Source organism: Varanus komodoensis, unplaced genomic scaffold, assembly GCF_004798865.1.
Source record: "Varanus komodoensis strain SLA01 unplaced genomic scaffold, ASM479886v1 scaffold49, whole genome shotgun sequence".
In the NCBI taxonomy this organism is placed as follows: Eukaryota; Metazoa; Chordata; class Lepidosauria; order Squamata; family Varanidae; genus Varanus; species Varanus komodoensis.
Genome location: NW_025336072.1, coordinates 1,378,905 through 1,396,886, shown reverse-complemented (window position 1 = coordinate 1,396,886; position 17,982 = coordinate 1,378,905). Strand labels below are relative to the sequence as shown.

Here is a 17,982-nt window from a genome sequence, read left to right as displayed (position 1 = left end):
AGAGAACTATGAAGAACTATGTGAGCTGCCTCGAGTTCCCTGGAAGGAAAAAAGGTAGAATAAAATCAAAGGCCTCCCCAGGGCTAGAGCGATGGTTAGGCAGAGTGAGGCAAGCACCTGAAGGCATCTCTGCATGCATTCTTCTTCCTGAGCACAACCCCCCCACCCTGGGTAGCCCTGGGCCTGTTCGGTGTATCCCACACTAGAATGCTGCACTCAGGTGTGGTGGAGGACACTGCCCCATCACCCCCTTGAACTGAAGTTCAATTGCCAGTCTTTGCCTTTGCCTCAGGCAGCAAAATGTTTGGGGCTGGCCTTACTCCCCAGGAGGTGGCGAGGGGTACACATTCTTCATCTCGGGCGCAGACCAGTTCTGGGCCCTTTCACATGAGGCTGATGGGAGACCATTCCAGGTGGTCAAATTGCACCCAAGAGGTGCCTGCTGGATCCTAGTTGAGAAAGGGAGTCCTGCTTAGAAATGCTGGAACAAAATAGTTATCCAGTGTCTATCCTGGCAGTAGTTAGAGACAAGCACCACCACAATTTCTGTGCATTGGCGTTTTATCTTGGTTATATGGTAGATTGCATTTCAAAGTATCGTTTTAAATTGTTCAAAGCTGCTTTACTGCATATTTGAAAGGATGAGTGGGATAAACATGACACAAATGTGCAGATACTTTTGAATGCATGTCTACAAGATAATCTGCTGCCACAGGCTTCTTCTGGCGGCATGTCTTCTGACAGGAGGTGTTCACTGGCATTGAATACGCAGGTCTGTACGCTGAGTAGTATTCAGTCTGTGAGACATACCATTTCATGGAGGAATTTGCTTCTCCAGGGATCCCCAGACAGAAATGATGCATCTTTTCAAATGTGCCAGAGGAACGACACACTGCATTTGCTGCCTTTCTACATTATAATGTACAAAGTGTAATGTACTAAGTGTAATGCACAAAGTAATAATGTCCCCACTTTTTAAAACCATGTTTTCCAAAACAATTTATGTATAATAGTTCTACATAATATGGTAATAATATAAAACTATGGTAGGACTGTGCTGTAAAATATTCCATCCACCTGTCCCCCAGCTGTTTGCTGCAGGGAACAAATGAAAATATCTGTTGTAAGCCACTCTGTCAGGCACTCCGGTATATTAAAAATAATTGCTCTGATTATGCAATCCAGCCCCCACCCCCATATATATATATATATATATATATATATATATATATAATGAAAAGAAAGCAAGTTGATGGTATCGATGCGTAGGGTGAATCTAAAAGAATCGGGAAGCTTTTGTTTCCATGGCAATTGGAGCTGTTTCATTATATAGAAGCAGGAAGACAATATAATGAATTTTCTGTGAAGAAAAATGGGAGGGGGGAGAACCCACTATACCACACAATTTTTACTAATCAGAGGTTGCGTGTCACTCAAATAATTTAAATGAATTTCACCTGAAGGCTCAATCAGAGCAACCTAAATTGCATTTTTCTGCCCAAGGAGTCACCGTTTCCAAAAGATGGCTCTTTTTTGTATTGGCTTAATCCAGCAATGGCAACAGGTGCATATGAATCTCCAGATAGATCGAAAGCCACTTGGGCAAGAGGGGTTGCTGCCCACACTGCCACGTGCATGCATGCGTATTGCTCTGAAAGCAAAAACCTTCCACTGAGGACAGAAGTGACTCAAAGCATCTTTTAGCAGGTGTTGCATGCTGCTCAAGCTGACCACATCCACCAGCCACCGGGCAGGCACGGATATACACAGCACACTGCTGCATGAGGGGATTTCACACTTAAGTTCTGGAAAAATGCATTTTCCAGTTCCACTCCTTTATTGTCCTGAGAACATACACTGCCTTGGATCCCATTCCTCCAGAATGCTGAATTAACTGCAGCGATCCCAGCAATGTGACATGCACATAGTACCACAGTTTTCAGTTCGGTCACCTGCATCTCCTTTTCCCTGTGCTAATTTCAGGTGTGGGTACTAAAGCACTGCTTCACCCACCCCAGTTTTGATGTGCACATTGTTGCTGCTATGTGCCATCAAGTCATTTCTGACTTATGGCAACCCTTTGAATGTATATTGTCCAAACTGCTGTGTCCTTCATATTCTGATTCAGCTCTTGTAAACTCAAGGCAATGGCTTATTTTATACAATCAATCCACCTCACAGTTGGTCTTCTTCTGTGTTTGACATTCTCTAGCATTATTGTTTTTTGCAGTGAATCGTGATTTCTCATGAAGTATGGCAGTTTCATTTTTGTCATTTTTGCTTCCAGGGAAAGTTCTAGGACCCACCTGTTCATCTTTCTGTCATTCCAGGCTATTTTCAAAGCTCTCCTCCAGCACTATGCTTCAAATGCATCAATTTTATTCCTGTCTACTTTCATCACTGCCCAGCCTTCACACCCAAACTTAGTGATTGGAAGTACTATAAATGATCTGAGCCTTGGCCTCCAGTGAGGTGTCCTTGTGCTTGAAGAACTTTTCTAGTTCCTTCATTCTTTCCAAGTCTCAGTCCTCATCACATTTCTTTGCTGCAGGCTTCCTTTAAATTGATGACTGAACCAAACTATGCAAAATCTTTCAGTTTAAATTTCTTCACTGTTGATATTAAAGTTTTGCAATTCTCCTGTAGTTATGATTCCCCCCTTAACGCTGCAGTCCTTTCACTTTCATCAGGAGTCATTTCAGCTCCTGAAAGTAATTCATACTTTCTGACACTGATATACTGTCTGCGTAGCCTTACTGATGTATCTTCCACTAATTTTCACTCCTTCCATGAACCTAATCCAGTTTTCCTTATGGTATGTTCTGTTTACATAAAATGAAATACTCTCTTGTCTGACACCTTTGCCTTGAGGGAACCATATTGGCTGTTTTCACACAATGTGACAAACAACCCTGTGTGTGTGTGTGACTACAATCTATTTCACAATCAGGTGGCTTCTACTTTATCAGTTTCCATCCTCCCTGCTCAGTTCTCCCACTGCTGGCACATATACAATTAGCCACTATGCCTGATATTCATTTGCAAGGTGCATCACTCCCTTCTTATGTTGGCTTGTCTTCCTCATTGATCCACCTACAGAGGCTGGACGGCTGGAGTGACTCCTGCAGTTGCTTCTTTTTTCAGGAGATTTGGCAGTAGTGTTCCAGGACCATGGTAACCACAATCCTGTGTTCAAACAACATAACAAGCTGTGGTGGCATGGAGAAACCATAGGACAAACCATTGTTTCTTATCATGGCATCTAAAGACAAAACGTACCATCAAGAAATGCCATAACTGGGCTCGGCAAACACAATAGACCAGCAATAGTAAACAAAGGAACAACAAATATATTCCAGACACCATGATTTGTTTATTTATTTACTGGATTTATATCCTGCTTTTTGCCAATGAGCTCCAAGTGCCTTACATAATCCTCCTCCTCCTGAGAATGGTTTGTCACAGTGTCTGAAGTTTGCCACTGCGTCCTAACAATAGCTTCTTGTTCACAGAAGCTACTGTTAAGCATCAGGACGAACAGGTGCTGAAGCACACCCATTTCTTTCAGAACCATTTTTTGCTGCACTCCAATAGCCAAAGTACACTTGACATATGATCTCCCATGTCTTTTCCTTTTCAGAATCCAGCATGAATGTCAGGCATTTCATCTCCATTTAGGGTAAAATTCTTTGTTGCAACACTTCAAGCATTAATTCACTTGCACTGGAATGCAATGCAATGATCCTGTAGTTGCTGCACCCTTTTGTGGGGATTGGAACGTATATTGAACATTTCCAGACTTATTTTGTTGTCCGTATTTGTTGGCATATTATTGAGTTTAGTAATGCAACTCTGTTGTTAGGTGGACATAAAATTCCTCAGAAATGCTATTTAAGTTATGTTTCAGTTTATCCTTTTCAGCTGATCTTGATTTTTGATATTAAGAATTTATGGTTGCTACCATAATTTGCTCCTGGTCTTGTTTTAGCAGCAAGCATACAGCTCTCCATCTTCCAATTCCATAGTCTGACTGATTTCTGCACTGGACTTCTGCTGATGTCCATGTGTACAGTTATCTAATTGGGTTCCTGAAGTATGTACAGTGGTGCCTTGGCTCACGAATGCCTTTGTTCACAACCAAAGCGGGTCATGAACAAAAATCTCATGAAAATTTTGACTTGGGTTGTGAACTCTGCATTGTGTGGCAACCAAGATCGCAGCCATTCCCCCTGCCTCCCGAGTGGGGAGATGGCCACGATCGCAATTGCGTTCGTGCAGGGAAGATGTACGTGATCACGGGTGTGCTCCTGCAGGAAAGATGGGCGCAATCTCGGCCATCCCCCCGCCCCAACCAGCATGATTGTGGCCCTCTCCCCCCACACACCCCGAATGGGGAGAGGGCCACAATCACAGTTGCGTTTGTGCAGGGAAGACATAGAGGAGCTGATGACAGAAGAACTTACCGAACTCCAGAGTGAGCAGCAGAAGGCACTTGCTGAGGAGGATTCCACTGAGGAAGAGGAAGACAGGGAGGAGGTTAGCAGGGATTGAATCTGATGAATGATAACGTGGTCTCCCATTTCCGGAGGGTTATGCAGCGCAGGAAATAACAAGTGACTATAGACAGATTTCTCACCAAAATTGACCCTGCAGCTAAGAGACAAAGAAGAGAGGAAACCCCTGAAATAGATCTCCCCCAGTGTCATTATGGAGGGGGACTCTCCCTCAAAACAACCTCCCCTCCCCCACCTAGGTTAATGTTCTCCACTGTACTGTACTTTGTTACTTTGTTGTTCTTTGTAACTTTGTTTCAAATTTTTCTGATTTAAAAAAAAATTAGGTACAGAACGGATTAACCTTATTTACACTGAACTTTATGGGGAAATTTGACTTGGCTCGTGACCAAAAATTGGCTCACAACCACATTTGGAGGGGCCAGAATGGATTAACCTTATTTACATTGAATCTTATGGGGAAATTTGACTTGGGTCACAACCAATCTGGGTCACAACCAGAGTCGTGGAACCGATTAAGTTTGTGAGCCTAGGTAGCACTGTATTTGCAATAGACAGACTCTTGGCTTTACAGAATTCTATGCATGTTTCTCCTGCTGTATTAATGATGTCATACATTCTCCCACATTGGATTCTGCCTTGTTTCCTACTTTTGTTTGCTGGTCACCTGTTTTGGTTTGGTGTGTTATCAATTTCCTCTGGGATACCTGCACACAAGTTTTTGATTTCTTCTTCTTCAGTATCAACTGTTGGACTGTAGACCTGAATGACAGATATGTTGATAGGTTTTCTGAGAATTATGATGGATAACATTCACTTGGACTGTGGATCATTGCTATCAGAGCCACTATGTTTCTTCTGAGTTTGGCATTTCCAACAGAAATGCTTGTCTGACAGAAAATGTGCCATTCCAGTTCACTTTAGTTTTCTCACACCAAGGACTACAATGTTTAAGTCTTCAATATCAATCTTCACTGTTTCCAGTTTGTCTTAATCCATACTTCTCATGTTCCACATCCCATCTGTATGAGCTGAGCAGTACTGGACTTTCCTTTTGCATCTATATCTGTCAATCACTAGATTTCCTGTTGGCTTTGACCTAGTTGTGTCATAACCTATAGTAGTATTCATACTTGTCCTTTGTTCTTTCCTAGGAACTGGTTGAGCACCTTTGAACCTGGGATTCACTGGCATTTCCTGGTTCATTTTGGGTTGTTTTATCATAGGATTTTCATGGTAAGAAAATTCAGAAGTGGATTACTGTCTCCTGAGCAGTAATAACCAGCATTAACATCAGAATCACTGCCATTGTTTGTGAAAGATCTTCCACCAGTGTCACCTTCAGCTACTGCTGCTGCCCAGAAGTTTCTCTACCTCCATCACTGTTAGAGGGATCCATTTTCTTCTGCTCATGTGACCATTACTCCTGAAGAAGGTGAATGCATCCCTGCTGTAAAGGTAAAGGTTCTTCCTGCACATGTGTGCTAGCATGACCAATTCTAGGGGTGGTGCTCATCTCCATTTCTAAGCCAAAGAGCCAACATTGTCCAAAGACACTTCTGTGGTCACGTGGCCAGCATGACTAGATGCTTTCATGCATGGAACACTGGTAGCTTCCCACCGAAGAGGTTCCTATTCATCTACTTACATTTGCATGATTTTGAACTGCTAGGTTGGCAGGAGCTGGTGCACATAAAGGGGATCACTCTGTTACGTGGTACTAGGGATTTGAACAGCTGAACGGCTGACCTTCCAGCTGACAAGCTCAGCTCCTTAGCTGCTAAACCACCATGCCTCTGTAAGACCAGCCTATTGAGACAGTCTGGCTTCCTGGCATAATTTCTCTTTGCTTCACGGATACTCTCAAATCCTCTTTCCATGTTAAGATACACATCCAAGAGAAGCAATGGGTAGTGGTGGAGTGGTAAAATTTGACCAGGTCTTTTGCTAAGCTAATAGGTCTTAATTGCCCAGTCCAGAGGAAGCCTCTCCAGAGGGCTTTGGACTACACAAGGGGACAATAGTTGCTGGGAAATCCACCCTGCACACCCATAGACCAGCCAATGTGAGGACTGCAGGTACACTCAAAGGGAACTGGGAAGTCTTGAGGCCTGGAGGTGGCAGATGTTGCCATTGTCTCTGCTGCTAAAAAGGTGCTGGCACCACACCCCTCGGAGGCCTGGTTCCACTATGCCCCTGGAGATATAGGTGTGTGTGTGTGTGTTGGGTCTGGGGGAAACTGTGGATAAAAGTGCATACTGCTTCCTGCAGGCTGCACTTCTCAGAATGCTCTGGCAGTCCTGGAAGGATGGCTGAGAGGAAGCCACAAAAGAGACTCAGACAAGTGTGGGCAATGCAGGGCCTGTTTTCCTGGGGTTGGGGGACCTCCACACCTCAACCTTCCCCAGGCCACATTGAGAAATTATTTGAGGTAGCACTCCCAGTCAGATACCGGGGAAATTTCTTTCCCATAGTCTTAGGAGAGTTGTGTTGCTGCCACTCACCCCAAAAATGGTCCAAAAAGAAAAAAGAAAAAAGAAAAGAAAAGAGCTTTTCAGGAGAGACTTAGACCTCATATGGCTCTGACATTTTTGAGAGCATGGAAATCTCCATTTTTCAAACAACATTTTGTCCTAAAAGTCACTTTATATATTAAAAAAATTGGTCTAAATATGTTATTATGACCTGCTATATTTGGGAAGTGGTAACTAGCATTTAAGCTTTTAACAGCTGGGGACAGGTCTGAAGGTGCTCAAAATGATGGAGAAAGAATAATAATTAAATGTGATGTAGAATTTTAAAAAGCATGGGCCCAGTGTTTAAATTACAATTACCTTGTGTTTTTTAAAAGCACCTCTAAGGTTTCCTTTCCCTGTAGTTGTACATCTTGCTCCTGTGGACAGCAGGTATAAATGGTTATTGTGAAGGGAGAAAAAAAATTAGTGTTTAAAAATGTAATTCCATTTTCTTGCTCCATGTTATGGTTCACAATTTATTGCAGATCTTAAGCACTGGGGGACCAAAACCTTCCTGCTGCTTCAGGGGGAAAAATGTTATTTTTAGCAATTCTATGTTGCCAAAATATATACAAACCATATGTGCTACCCCAAAGAGTTAATGTAGGTATTCTCAATTTAAATTTAGGCTTAGCCAACTGTACTATTCTAGAGCTAAACTAATTACTAAAATGTTAAATGTCTTGGCAGTTTAGAAGAAAATTTAAACATAAATTGTATATGTAATTTTATTCTCTATTATTCATACATTCATTTTCCACTGGCTTTGGGGAACACAAGTTATTTATTTTTGGTAAGTGGGAGTGAATGTTAAACAATCCTCCATGATGAATGGTCTATATTCTGCTGAGAAATGTGAATAGATGGCTTTTACTAAGTGGTACACAAAGGAGTTTTATTCTCATTGCATGTTACTGTTAGACATGCTTCCTACCCAAGGAACAGTTGCCACACATGGCTTTAGAATTCATGGCTATAAGGTTGAACATCAACCTAAATATACACAAAGAATATGCAGAACGTGTAGAGTTCCTCCCGGATATTACCATTTTAGACTACAGATGTGGGAAATGCTTTAAAAATTTCCTTCCATTGAGAATTCTATTCATGTAGAAAGCTAGAATGCCAGAGACTACATACTTGCTTTCTAGTTTCAGGGATTTTAAAAAAAAAAATCGTAATGGAGCAAAAAACATGCAATTCTTTGCCTTCAGTTCAGAAAAATGTACTATATAAAGGACGTTGTTTACAAGATTTACTAACATTCATTAACGATTTTAAATCATCCCATGACAGAAGGTTTAGGATTAAGGTATGGGTTTAAGCACAAACCTAGGGAATGCCACACCATTTCAGAATAGTAGATCTGATTTTCTATATCCAGCTGTTAATCCCTGTTATTCTATGTTTGGTTTCATCACAGAATCTAATCTTGAGTGCCACATTAGAATTAGTTTCTGCTTTTCTGCTACACAACCTCTAGGTGGCACAGTGGTATAGTGGACTGGTGCTAATATGCAAAAGGAAATCATGCTTTCATTCACTTTCACAATTAAATGCAGCAGGACCCCCACAGCCACGCAGATCGGTTTCAAGTCCCTCTATGGATGTCTGAAACCAGGGGTAATTGCAAACACTATACAATATACCAAGGGCAGTCAGACTTTTTCAGTGGAAGAGTCACATAAGATAAATGTCAGGTGTTTGAGAGCCCAAGTGGGTGCCCGCAGGTGGTGGTGGTGGGCAGCGAGCGGCAAGTGGCAAACAGCAAGAGGGCACCCATGGATGGCACATGAGCAGCAAAATTAACTCAAATAAACTGTGTGCATTTCCCTTTCTCATTCTTACCTCAGCATATGATTTCTTTCTCGTCCTGTTAAATCAAGAATTTTTGCTCACAGGAAACACTGTAAGACTTCCTTTGACACTTTACGGCACTTTACAACTTCTCGTTTGGACTGAGGTCAACCACGGTCGACTGAAGATGCAGTAACGGAAGCAGGGGGTACAAGAGTCCTACTGTACCGCATTTTCCTCTGCTTTAAAATTGGCCTGTGGAGAAAAACTCATAGTCATGATTCATGCTATATATGACCTAAGACAAAGCATGGTAGGGTGTCATTATGCAGGATGAGAACATGATTCAGTTCCCATTAGTGTTCAGAGATAAGGAGAGAAGCCTTGCCAAGATCCCATCCCATCCCATCCTCATTTTAATTTTTGTTTGTGAAGATGGCAGCATCAGCATCATTATTGGGGCAGCCTGCCACGCTACAAGGCAAAGTGCTGCCTCCAGTGTCATCTCTAGTTGAGCTGCATGAGTGGCTTTGCATTTTGGAACTCCAGTATCAGCTCTGATTCTTTTACTTAGGTTTTTGGAAAGTTACTTTTCCTTTAGTTTCACTAGTAGCCTTCTATGGAATGAATGCTGCTGTGCCCACCTCTGTCACTGAGTTTATGGAGGGATAAGACCCCTCCACCCACCCAGCAGCCATTTTGTGAGAGTGCCCTCATCGCTCAAATGTGTCTGGTGAACCAAGCCAACTGACTCTGTGCTGCCTTCAGTGCAACATTCCCCTTTTCTGCCAAGGAAAAAGGGAGGAAAACCTCAGAATTTTTCTCAGAATATTTTCTTTTGCGAAATGCTAGTTAGGAATAATTCACAGAAGTGAAGGTATGGCTAAAAATGTAGAGTGGAAAGATTTAGGAGGAAAATATGCTGTTAAAATGTATTTTGATTATTAACCTCTTAATCCTTCAATTGCTTCTAGAGGGCAGACTGTATAAATGCAAAATATAACATCTCTATCCTGCTGATAGTCTACACCTGTTTTCTATCAAGCGCTAGAGGAAGAGAAGGAATTTTCACAAGCCTGTTTTCCTTTCTGTTTTGTAGGATCTGAATGCCATTTTAATATTCAGTTAAGGAAGGAGGGAACTTGAACTCTCGGGCGGGGGGGGACATTCTCCCCCTCCACACTTTCACTTAAACACACTATACTGCACCGAACCCTGGGCAAGAGGAAATGCACATTTTGTAAGCTGGTTTTGGAGAATAAGTCTTGTGGTCAGTGCTTTCTTCCTCCGAATAAACAGCGTTCAGACTCGGTATTCCAAGCCTTGCATCTTATACGCCAAGAGCCTGATTAAAGTTTTACCAGCATGTGGGATGGAGAAAAAGAAGCAAAGGTCTTCTGTAAAGGCTTCAGATGGAGGTGACCTGCCAAGTGCCAGCTCTCACTTCTCTGATATGTCTGCACATGTGTCTGGCTGGTAAGCCTTGATGGTCACATGGACCTCAGGCAGAAACTTCCCTCCCTGCTTCCAGTCTCACTCTTACTTCATTACTTGCAAGTTTTGCAAATTAGTCCAAAGCAGAAGCACTTTTGTCAGACTCTGCTGTTGATCCTGGGCTTCGTTAACTGCCAAGATCTGTTTTTCCTCTCCACTGAACCTCGACTGGCTATTCACAGAGGAACTTTTTACTGCAAGAAAATAAAAATAATACAAAAAATAAAATGACTCTCCTCTTCAGGAAAAAATCTTTTGCGCAGTTATTTCTTGTGCTCTGTGTTTTTGATCCTGTGCTGTTTGGGAATGTAATTTGGGGTATACCCATGGAAGATCAGGATTACTATCTGCAGGAAATCATCAACAGGAATCATTATTATTCTTTCCCAGATTCAGAGGAGGAATTTTCACCTTTCACAGAACGGCCAAAAAAAGAAGAAATGGAGCCCCCTGCAGAGAAACAAGACTCTCCAAAATTCAGACCAGGCAAGAAAGAGTTAAAATTGAAGAAAGTCAACAAAAAAGACAGATCGCCTTTGGAAACCTCACCAGGTAACTTTTTCTCTTTCACCTTCAAACTTTAAGATTGGTAGTAGGTCTCAAAGGATTCCTCCCTCACCCACTCCATAAGTTAATATCCTAAGAATAAAAGCAAAAATAGCACTAACTGTGATGAAATGACATTAAACACCCTTGTATTAATAGCAGCTGTTACACTGAGAAAGTCAGTGATCAAGTTGGTTTGAAAGTTTAAATTTAACCTCTATCTTCACTGTTTTAGGAACAAACAAAATTCCTTCCAGCTAGTATTCTCTCTTCAGCTAAAACTTAAATGCTTTTGTGAAAAGTTTCTTAATAACAAAGTAAAAGTTAAATATCCTATACCCATTTCTTAATTATACATTTCATTATTATTAATCTTTGCTTAAGTGTCATTTTAGAGCTAGAAACAGAGATGAGCATAATTTTGTGGACAGACTGTTCAGTTAGACACTAGGAGTCTGGGACTTGCTTTTGGGGCAGCACTGTGAACATCCATCTGATTTCATCTTAATTTTCCCAACCTCCAAACCAGTACCCAAAGGTTATGATCTAAATCCAATTTGTGATCTTTCTTTTGGACAAAAAGTTAGTGTAATCCAGCAATAGATTTTGGAAGTTCAAATCTGATTTTATCAAATGCTGCGGCTATAAAACTTTCTGCTGCTTAAGTTATAAGAATTATGATGCTTAATCCATGTGCTTGTACTCAGACCATGACTAAGGCAGCCAAAGTATCATGGAGGGTTGTCCAGACTTGTTTCATTGTGATTGATGGGGGATTTGCGCCTGCATGTGTTCCTATCAAGGACCAGCTTTAGAGCACTAGCTCTTCCCCAGCCTCTCCATAAGGACAGAATTTAAACTAATCAAATGACAGTGTGCTGCCTGGTGTGACGCCCAGCACCTTCTCTGTGAGGCAGTTGCCTCCTTCAGCCCAATGGTAAGGCAGCCCTGGTATCACCCATGCCGTTTGCATGTGATACAGCGCCTCCCAACACCCTCAGGGATGGGAAGTCTGCAATGCTAAAAATATTTACATGGAAGTAAGTCTCACTGAACTCACTGGGGCTAAGGACTGAGCAGACATGCATAGGATTGTGCAGGTGCTGGGCAGGGACCATGATATGGCTTTGTGCTGATAGTTTCCAGATATGGGCTTTTGTGTGGTGTGGTGTGGTGTGGTGGTGTGGTGTGGGAGGAATATGCTAGCACAGCATGCTCTGTTGGGGAACACTTACATCTTAAAGCTGCATCTGGTTGTGCAAGCCCCATCTCAGTGACACACAGCAACAGGGCTGCTGCCTTGCCTCAACTTAGGATCACTTCACAAAGTATCCTTCTTGGTGTACCGGAGACTTTGGTGAACTCTGCTGCTGACTCTGCATGGAGCCCTCTCTGCAAATTGATTGCACGGGATGCCTTCACTATTATGCCTGAGAAAGCATAGGACCAACCATGTGGATGAGCAATCCTGAATCTTAATTTACAGCTCTGGGGTTAGTGGCCTCCTTCCCTCCCTAGCATGAAAGTAGTAACCAAGTAGTACTCAAGAAGTAAGTAATCTCAGGGGACAGAAGAAAATTAAATTGTGCCAAGTATTAAAAAAATGTTTTCTCCTTTAGTTTAATGGGATGAAAGGCATGTTGAATTAATTAAGTGTTTGTAGCAAACAATCATCTGAATCTGAGCTGGAGTGAAGCAAAGCCAACTGACAGGAATTAGGAGCATGTGATTTGCCCTTTGGCTGAGCAGCTGGTACTGATCAGTAGTTGCTTTGAATCAGAGTTGGACTAAACTTCACTGTAGTCTGAAATCTCACAGCCTGTTACACATGCCACACACTTTTGATTAATGTAAGCTAATGGGGATAGAAAGTTCAAATACAGCTGTTTCATGCTGGCAAGTAAAGGATATGTTCTGTTTTTCTTCCACTTCCACTGATTTCAAAAGGAAATCAGTTGTGATGGACTTGTTAAAGTTTCATTTTATTCAAAAAAAGACTAGCAACATATAATTCATGAAGTGGTAGAACTGTGACCTTATGCCTACTATGAACTTAATGTTGACCATGTTTTTTTGTAGATGATTAAAACTGTGCCTTTGCTGTCAGATACATTTCATATCACATATTTCTCTTATTCATATGCACTGTTTCAGGAAACATATTAGCTGTTTTCAGTACCTGAAAAGATTTGAGGTTAGATGCAGACTTAATCATGGTTAGAGCAGAACCATTGAGATGTATAGGACTTAAGTTAGTCATGAAGAACTTGTTTGGTTGATTTTGATCTGCCTACTCTAAGCATGACTAAATCTGGAAAGAACCATAGGATGTACCAAGAGTAGATGACATGCTGAACTCCAGATGTGTTGGCCTAAAACCCCCATAATCCCCAAGCACTAATTTTGCTGGCATCAATTCAAAAGGAGGCTGCAGCAAAGAAATTCAAAGAATATTGAGACTCAGGAGGAACCAGAAAAGATCAAATGTAAGGAACTTTCACTGGAGACCAAGATCAAGATTAATCACTCATGTTGGCCCTAGATCAAATCAATCAAAAACTTTTCCTAGAAATAAAAGTGGCACACCTGAGGTTGTCATGCGGTGGGCACATTATTTGAAGGCAAGACCCACTAGAGAAGACAATCATGCTAGGGGGATTCAAAGACAGGAGCAGGAGGAAACTAAATATGAAATTATTTGCCTCCATAAAGGAAAGCATATCCTTGAATTTACAAGGGTTAGGAATAGGATGAATGGGATGTTTTAGACGCTTTCATTCAAAGGGTTACCATAAGTGAGAGATGACTTGATGGCACATAATAACAATAACAAATGCACAGTCAGCAGAGTAGATGACTGGGCCCTGACTCCTGGCTATAGATTACCCAGTAGGAAAATAGTTTAGTATACTATCAGTTGCACTGAAGTGGCTCAGCACATGAATGACATGGTAGCAGGTGCCACAGAAAGAGCAAGGTGTGGGTTAGTGACTAAAAGGTGATGGTGGCTGCCTTCCAAAGTCAAAAAGGTCCTGTGGGAGGTCAAGGGACAGCAGGTAGCAAGCACAGCATGTGGTGCTGCCTTTAAAGGAGGACTGGTGCAAACTTTTTTTTGTAAAAAGACACATTCCTTTGGGGCCATAAACTCTCAGGATGTGGGACTGAATCCTGTAGTCAGTGGAGTCAGATTCCAAATGGGAGGGGCTTCTTTAGTTTGCACTTTGCCTGTAACCTTGGGGCCATAGGCTCCCCTCTTCTGCTTCAATGTTATAAATTCAGGTGCCAGCATGTCTGCCCATGATTGTGGGATGGCTGCTGTCTGTTGAGAGCCTTTTCCCTTTTCACTAGATCAAGGTAAAAGCCTTCTAAATTCAAGCCTTTACTGAGTCAGGCTGGCTTTGCAATAGAAAATGAGTAACATAAAGTAGCATATATCTAGGTAATGATCATTCTAATTTGTGGAGTTAGCTTTTGCCATGCAAGAAGCTTATTACAAATCATCTTGTCTTTTCTCTTCCAAAAAGACTGGCTCCACCCTCAGGAAGGTTTGTGCTACTTGTGGATCAGATAGCAAAAATGCTGGATGTTACTTAACTGGTCTCCTCATTTGACTTCACACTGAACCACTGGGCTGATGAACTCTCACCCTTTGCACTCTGACCGGCTTTGTTGGGTTGGGTTATCACCAGCCACCTCTTTGTTAACCCTGGCAATTCAGCAATGCACTTTAATGCTCCTCCTCCTCATTCAGGATCTGAGCTCCTTAGAATGCAGTACTGGAAGAAATGGGCACAATCCCTACACTGTCCTCCATATCAGATGAGTGATATGGGGCAAAAGTAAGATGTGGAGAGTTGCACTGTACAAAGTTTTAATGGAATTGCTAGAGATGAGGAGGGCTTGAGCTTTCTTCCGCCATTTGGAAAAAAAAAAATGAAAAGGAAAGCATTAATTCCTTTTCTGCCACCTGCCAGTCAGTGGCAATGGGAAAATGGCCCTTATTTTCTTTCTTACAATAAACAAAGGAAAAAGTAATTCATTGTTTCCTCCCTGCTTCTTTGGCTCCCCAGTTAGCAAGCACTGAGCAGAAGCAAAATGGAGAGGTTCTTATTTCTGTACTTGTCTGTTTTCCAGACTTTTCATAGAACTGGTTGACAAGGCTCAGACTGCTGCCACTGCACCTGAGAAGCTCCGTGAAAAATTTTGGAAATAGACACATGCAGAAAAAGCGACCTGTTTGTTGGCAAGCAGGGTGATGGTAGTAGGAGGGAATGGTTCCTATCCCTCCCTGGGATGGACTTGTTCCCTGTGCTCTTTAATGTTAGGGGGTGGTAGCTCCAGACTGGGGGTGGGATGAACCTGCACCCAATGGCAGAGCCCCAGGGGCACCATTGCATGGCATTCTCCATTGCTGTATTCCATCAGGGGACGGTCACTTATACCTAATATACTATAACAGCTACTGAAGCTGCTACTGGGGCTTTGGGAAGCCAATTCCTCTATATATCACTTCCAGAAAGGCTGGAAAATGGACCCCTGCTGTTATCCCATCATTTGTGGGAGAAAATAGTGGGGATTTTCTCCAGTTGAGAAACACTTCATTTTGCCTGGGCTTTCCAGAGAAAAGCAGGAGGCACTAGGCCAGTCTAGTTTCAGCTGAACCACCAGCATTCCCTGAACAAAAGGAGTCACAGGACAGGTGAAACAGCTGCAGGTAAGGCAACAGCTGGATCATTCACCTAGTGCCTTGGTGGCAATGGCTTCACTGAGCACAGGGCCCCCTTCCCTGGGAAAGCCCACACTGCTGACTTTTCAGCAGCAGCACCCTTGGGTCCCGTGCCTTTGATGGCCTTCAGCGGCTTAGGATGCAGCACTTACATCAGCTGGCTGCAACGGCTCTAGTATTCTATTTAAATTCCTTTTGGCTTCTTCTGAAAGACTTGGTGGAAGAGCTGCACAGTTTCTGGCTATGCTATGCACATCTGGAAGCACCCTTATCAGGGCTGTGATAAGGACTCCTGAAGTGACCCGTGAAGCACTGCGAACACTCCAAAGCAGCCTCTCACAACCTTCAGTTGCAGGGAATGATTGGAGTTGTAGGCCAATCTCATCTGGTGACCAAGGTTAGGAAAGGCTGCATCTGAGGTATTAAGTGGACGCTAAGTATTATCATTGCATTCTTGGCCCCATTCTCACCACAAAACCTTGTTGTAGCATGAGAGAAATATCCAACAAAATGTATTTCCTCCACCCATAATATAAAGATTTTCTTGGCAACGAAAGATTGCATAGGGAGCCTTTCAGGATGAGAGCTATGTTTTCCATCCAAGGATAAAAATAATCCAGCCACGGCTCCCAGATGTACTTTATTTAAAGGAACATCCCTTATTCTGAAATACCTCCATGCCAAATGTTTCTTCTCTATTACATTCGTGCAAAGAAAGGCATTTCTAGCAGAATTACGCTCCCAATCTGTGAGAGGCTGATGTGCCAAGACTACATATTTTCTGTGCTGTATGCAGTGGTGCATCTCAGACTGTGCTTTGGGCCTAAAGTCCAGGGCTCCCCTGTCCCATGTCCCCTGCACAAGGGACCCTCAGAAAGGGTTAGGGGATAAAGGCCTCGGAGCAGCACCAGCAAACTCCATGGCATTCATTTTCTTAATGGCAATTTTAGGGTAACTTTATTAATGGTAATGTTAGGGTTGTTTCACCACCACCATCATCATCATCGTGTGGTTTTAAAGTTTGTAATCTAAAATGTAGCTTATAGATCTTTCAACATAAATAACTTCTTCACCACCAACTTTTTGCTTTGCTAAATAGACAGCGTATGTGTTTTCTTTTCTTCTTTCTGCCCTTCTCCCTCTGCTTTCCATCCAGTGTTTCAGTTACAGCAGAAACAAAGGCCTTCTTCCTCTAAAGTGGCCCTTCCTCTTGCTTCTTTCTTCTTCTTCTTCTTCACATTATTCACACCACAGAAACAGCTCTTGTGCTGTGACAGGTGGAGGGAAACGCCTCTTTTCCTTTGGCTTTCGTTCACTCTCTTTCTATTGCATGTTTGATGCATTGGGTGACTGCCAAACCTCGTCAGAGTTATTGAGGTAGAATATATCAATAGAAAAACATAAAGAAAGGGGCACAATTTTCTGATGTTTAGGAGATGATGCCTATTAATCATGATTAATAGAAACTTCCATATGGGGTGAAGCATTAATTTATTATTAGTAGTATTTTGGTAAAAGCTATTCCCAGCTCTGTCAGAGAAATGGTAGATGAAGGGCTATAAAAGTTCTTTAGATAAAAGTCTACAGTTCACAGGTAATACAAAAATCAGAGGAAGGCTGGAAGGTAATTTTAAATCCTCCTTCCTGCAGGGTGATTGATAGCGATGGATGGATCTGTCACTTTCAGTCTGTGTCTGTGTCACATGACTTTGATCCTAAATCAATTCTATCCCATTTCACATTTATTTTTTAAAAATAAAATATTTACATTCATGTTCATATAGATTTTGCCTAATATATATAATATGGATGCAATTTCCCCTCATATAACAGTTTTGCATGCCATTTCTCCTCATAGACATTTCTGTATTAAATTGCTCTTAATAAATGCATATTTGCATGCACTTTGGTTGCTGGGAACTCTATTGTAAAATCCGAGGAAGTAAACCATCTGAAAGATAAATGACCTTTGTTTGTGTATTGGTTTGGCAACTGTGAACAAGGTTCATTTAAAAATGAGAAAAAACAAAAATAAAACAAGACAAAAAGCCCCACCCCACCCCACCCCCTAGCAATCAGTCCATTTAAAAGCCTGGTGCAATTGCACTTCTGTTTGAATTGTACAGCCAACAACATCTGGAAAAAGGACAGAAACAGGACTGATGAACTGATTATTTCTCTTCTCAGACATTAGACTTGAAATGTGGGATGAGAGCAAAAGAGGGGCTAATGTCAGAGAACACATAACTCATGAGTGCTGTTTCCTCTTTTTTTTTTGCCGCTGCTTGTAGGAGCTGCAGTAGCACGTTGGTGCTCTTTCCTTCTTGTCTTCCTGAATTCCCTCGAATGAAACTACATCATCACCTAGAATAATTCAGCATGCATTCCC

At 42.1% G+C, this 17,982-nt stretch overlaps 1 protein-coding gene across 3 annotated transcripts in view; it reads left to right on the top strand.

The window, feature by feature from the left end:
• The first annotated feature begins 10,165 nt into the window (after positions 1-10,165).
• CPXM2 (carboxypeptidase X, M14 family member 2) overlaps positions 10,166-17,982 on the top strand; it is a 92,907-nt gene continuing 85,090 nt past the window's right edge. For all 3 annotated transcript variants that reach the window (XM_044445711.1, XM_044445712.1, XM_044445709.1), the window contains exon 1: positions 10,166-10,873. In XM_044445711.1, the coding sequence (XP_044301646.1) occupies positions 10,549-10,873 (325 nt within the window). In that variant the 5' untranslated portion in view covers positions 10,166-10,548. The remainder of the gene's footprint in view (positions 10,874-17,982) is intronic.